This window comes from Hakea prostrata, chromosome 2 (assembly GCF_041222555.1).
Source record: "Hakea prostrata isolate BN-2017 chromosome 2, UWA_Hpros_2, whole genome shotgun sequence".
Classification (NCBI taxonomy): Eukaryota; Viridiplantae; Streptophyta; class Magnoliopsida; order Proteales; family Proteaceae; genus Hakea; species Hakea prostrata.
In genome coordinates this window covers 32,867,740-32,872,848 of record NC_142601.1, presented here as the reverse complement: position 1 = coordinate 32,872,848, position 5,109 = coordinate 32,867,740, and the positions used below count along the sequence as shown (strand labels likewise).

Sequence of the window (5,109 nt, the reverse complement as noted above, 5' to 3'; positions counted from 1 at the left end):
AAGCTCTAAATCATGAGTGGGGTAGTTCTGCTCATAATCTTTTAATTGCCGAGAGGCATAAGCCACTACCTTACCATGTTGGATCAACACGCAACCCAAACTGATCTTGGAAGCATTAGTGTAGACTGTCAACCCACCTGAACTATCAGGTATAGTTAAAACCGGAGCACTAGTCAATCGAACCTTCAGCTCTTCAAAATTCTTCTCGCAAGCTTTGGTCCACACAAACTTCTCTTCTTTTCTATTTAGCTTAGTCATAGGAGCAGCCAACCTAGAAAAGTTCTCAATAAATCTCTGATAGTATCCCGTCAATCCAAGGAAACTTCTTATCTCAATCACGGTCTTCGGTCTTTCCCAATCGGTAACCGTTTGCACTTTCTTCGGGTCAACATGGATACCTTCGGCCGAAGCAACATGACCAAGAAACACCACCCTTGAGAGCCAAAAGTCACACTTGCTAAACTTAGCATAGAGCTTCTTTTCTCTCAACCTTTGCAATGTGAAATTCAGGTGTTTCACATGCTCTTCCTCATTCTTCGAGTAGATCAAGATGTCATCAATGAAGACGATTACAAACTTATCGAGCACATCATGAAATACTCGGTTCATGAGGTCAATGAACAAGGCAGGAGCATTGGTTAAACCAAAAGGCATAACTCTAAATTCATAATGTCCATACCTAGTTCTGAACGCTGTCTTAAAGATATCACTTGACTTCACATTCAACTAATAATACCCAGACCTCAAATCAATCTTCAAGAACATAGCCGTGCCTTTCAACTGATCAAAAAGATCATCAATCTGGGGCAGTGGGTATCTATTCTTGATTGTCAGTTTGTTAAACTCCCAGTAATCAATGCACAGACGCATGCTACATTCCTTCTTCTTCACAAACATGACTGGAGCTCCCCAAGGTGATACACTTGGCTGCACAAAACCTCCCTCTAAGAGCTCATTCAGTTGTGTTTGCAACTCTTCTAGCTCGCTAGGTGCCATTCTATATGGGGCTTTAGATACCGGAGACGCTCCAGGAGTCAAGTCTACGGAAAACTCAACTTCTCTATGACAGATCGTCTGGAAACACATCAGCAAAATCACAAGCAACACTGACTTCTTCAAGTCTCTTCCCTTCTTTGACCTTGCTTCTAGGTGAAGCACTTTCCACCAAAGCGTGGACTTGCATTAAAGCGGTCAAAGTCTTCTTGCTAACTCTTCCCTTCTTGCCTTGGAACTTGAAAATTGAATTTCCTTCCCCTTGAAACTGAATCTTTCTTCGAAGAGCACAAGATTACAGCATTTTAGGATGTCAACCAATCAATTCCCAAGATTACATCAAAATCCTTCATATTAAACAACACTAGATTTGCCTTCAAGTTCTTTCCACAAACTAACACAGGACATTCTTCTAACACTTTATCTAGTTTAACAGCAGACCCAACAGGGGTACTAATTGACAAACAACTAGATAAACACCCTTATCAAACAAAACAAATGCTGGAAAAGAAGCAACTAACAATGTACCTGTGACGACTTCATGACAACGGTCATGTTCAGCACCAGATATGCTGAATACTTTGCCAGAGGGAGGGGCAGGGGCAGGAACATGAGCATTTCTCACTACTGGAGTAGAAGCATTAGGCTGGGCAGGCTCCTTCGGACAAAAGCGAGCAAAATGACTGTGTTGCTTACAAAGGAAGCAAACAAGATCCTTTGGTCCCACTGAAGTAGCTGCCACTGGAGGTCTTTGGAATGCAGGCCGATGGTGCACCATACCTAGCCGTAGGGGCTGCACAAATCCCGTAGGTCGAGCTCCACTAGGTTGGCCACGAGGACCCACATAAGTAGCACTACAACTCTAACCCACACTCCTTGGCTAGAAGGTAGGAGTGGGATATGGTGTAGGTCTCACAAAATGATGCTCGATGAGATCCACAAGACTGGGGTGCCTAGGCTGCCAAGGCCTCTGGACATGCGCATTTTCTCTTTCAGCTTCTTCCAACTTCTTAGCATTCTGAACTACTTGGGCATAGGTCTCAAGAGGGAGGATGGTGAGATATGCCTTTATAGATGGCCGCAGTCCTTTGAAGAATTTCTTTTCTTTCGCATTGTCGGGCTTTATCGAATCAGGGGAGAAAAAGAACAACTCTTCAAATTTCTGCTGATAGTCCAGCACTGATAAGGAACCTTGAGCTAATGCCATAAACTCTGTTTCTTTCGCATCCTTAACTGCCTCAGGGAAATAGTTCTTACAGAAGGCTTCTTTAAATACTTCCCAATAGACAACACCAGCATGGAGGGCTTCGAGAATAGGGTGAGATGAAGTCAACCATGCATCCGCTTCCTTGCTGAAGCTTCGCTCGGCGAAGAGTACTTTTTGGGCATCAGTACATTGTAAGTGCCGAAAGGCCTTCTCTAGTTCCCTTAGCCATCGGTTAGGGAACAGAACATCCTTTGATACACCGGTAAAGGATGGCACTTGCAGTTTCAAGAAGCTCTCCATCAACCTGGTATGCGGGGTTCCAGTGAACCTCTCCACATACGGGGCTGCCACACCTGGGTTACCTTGCCGACTTGTGCAATTCTCTTCCTTAAGAGTCACAAAACCAGCCATCATCTGATTGAACTGGGCTTGCTGCTGCTGCATCATATTCGTCATGATGCTATTGCTTGAGCACGAACTTCATCTATTAACTCGAGACTGTCAAACATACCTTTTTTGTTTGCCTGTTCTTCAAATTCTCATTCCCAAACGGTTCCCGCCATTACCTCGACTAGTGCTAATGCTTCCGAACCATAAGTTAGCATGAACGGAGTTTCACCAGTAGGAGTTCGGACTATTGTTCGGTATGCCCATAGGACATTTTGGAGTTCTTTAGTCCATAAGGCTTTGTTGGTCTCAAGCCTTTTTCTGATTCCGTCAAGTAACGTTCGGTTTGTAACTTCTACTTGACTGTTACTTTGAGGACATGCCACTGATGACATTCGATGATCAATCATATAGGTATTGTAGAGATGGAGGATTTTATGTGCTAGAGCATGTCCACCCGTATGTCCGCCGCAAATACCATCATGAACCTTGGCCAATGTAGTTTTGGCCCCCTTTGGTCCAACACACCTAAGCAGGGGTCCTGCAAAGGATTGCTGGTATAATCTTCCGTGTTGGATGGTGTATCTCGCCGCACTAACCCTGATTGATCGAGCTTCTTTCAAATCTTCGGGGAGTTTATCATCCCGAATATATTCAATGATGGGATCCATCCAACATCTTTTGCTTTCAATATACGAAATGATTTCAACCTTTGTGCTCGGGAAACTTAACTCTTCAATGTAGACGGATGGTTCTAATGTTTTTTCTTTAGCGTTCGCCAATCTTGAGAGTTCGTCTGCTACCAAATTCTCCTTTCGAGGTATTTGACATATTTGAATAACTTTGAAATCCTTTCTTAGGGTTTGGATGAGCTCCTGGTATTTCTGTAGGCGTGGCTCTTTTACTCCATATTCCCCTTTTACTTGATTGACGTTGAGTTGGGAGTCGCTATATATTGTTGCTTCGGCCACTGCTAAAGCCTTTGCTAATCTGAGTCCTGCAATGAGAGCTTCATAATCGGCTTCATTGTTACTTGCCTGGAACCCGAATCTCAAAGCATATCGGATAAAAAATCCTCCCGGACTCTTTAACAAAACACCTGCTCCCGAACCAACTTTATTGCCGGAACCATCGACATAAATGTGCCACATAATGGACAAGGCAGGTTCTTCTTCCCTTTCATTCGGGATTACAAATTCTAATATGAAATCGGCCAAGGTTTGTGCCTTTATAGCTGTTCTGGGCTTGAAATCCACCTGGAATTCTCCTAACTCGATTGACCATGCGACCATTCTTCCTGATAAATCTGGTTTAGAAAGTACCTTCTTCAAGGGGAAATTGGTTAGCACCTCGATTAGATGAGCTTGGAAATAAGGTCTTAACTTTCGGGCTGCTATCATGAGGGTCAATGCCTACTTCTTGATTGCCGAATACCTTGTTTCGGGATCCAAGAGTACATGGCTCACATAGTAAATAGGCGACTGTTTTCTTTGTTTCTCCCGGATGAGGATTGCACTTGCTGCCAACTGTGATGTAGCTAGGTATATTTGTAAAGTTTCGCCTTTTTCGGGTCGAGAAAGTAGTGGTGGCTGCCTGAGTCTTTTTTTTTTTAATTCATCTAATGCCTTTTAACATTCCTCCGTCCAACGGGCCTCTTTACTTCCCTTCAGGTCCTTCAATGCCTTGAAGAAAGGTAAACATCTTTCCCCTGACTGTGAGATGAATCGGGTCAGAGTAGCAATTCGCCTGGTTAAGCATTGTATATCTCGAAGTCTTCGGGGGATTCATGCCGATCAATGCTTGTATCTTGGCGGGGTTTGCCTCGGTTCCTCTCTAGGAAATCATAAACCCCAAGAATTCCCCTGACGATACCTTCAAGGCACACTTTTTCGGATTCAGCCTCATCTAGTATTTTCTCAAGACGAAAAATACTTCCCGAAGATCCTCAATGTAGCATATCCTTAGGAGGCTTTTTACCAGCATATCATCTACATATGCTTCCATGTTCTTCTCGATTAGATTGCTAAAAATCTTGTTTACAGCTCTCTGATATGTAGCTCCTGCATTCTTCAAACCGAACTGCATGACCTTATAGAAATAGCTCTCCCGATCGGTCATAAATGCCGTGAATCTTTCGTCTTCCTTATTCATCGGGATTTGGTTATACTCAGAATAAGCGTCCATAAAACTTAATGTTTCATACCCGGCAGTAGCATTAATCAAAAGATCTATCCGTGGCAGGGATAGCAGTCTTTCGGGCAAGCTTTGTTGAGGTCTATGTAATCAATACACATTCTCAATTTTCCATTGGACTTTTTCACCATTGCTACGTTGGCTAACCATGTTGGACACTCAATGGGCTCGATAAAACCAGACTTATCGAGTTTTTCGACCTCCCCTCTGATAGCTTTGTGCTTCTCAATCGAGAAGTTTCGTCTTCTCTGGATTACAGGCTTGAAGTCAGGATTGATCCATAGTCGGTGTTCAGCCACAACTTGATCAATTCCTGGCATGTCATTTGC

At 43.5% G+C, this 5,109-nt stretch overlaps 1 protein-coding gene across 1 annotated transcript; it reads right to left on the bottom strand.

Annotated features, from left to right (window-relative positions):
* Positions 1-2,739: 2,739 nt before the first annotated feature.
* On the bottom strand, positions 2,740-3,879 carry LOC149024232 (uncharacterized). Its single transcript, XM_089143438.1, has one exon. It carries the CDS (start codon positions 3,877-3,879, stop codon positions 2,740-2,742), a length of 1,140 nt encoding a protein of 379 aa, XP_088999564.1.
* Positions 3,880-5,109: the final 1,230 nt, after the last annotated feature.

What these genes read in the sequence shown, in the direction of transcription:
- LOC149024232 (XM_089143438.1), bottom strand. Translation starts at nt 3,879, where the DNA reads ATGGTCGCATGGTCAATCGAGTTAGGAGAATTCCAGGTGGATTTCAAG.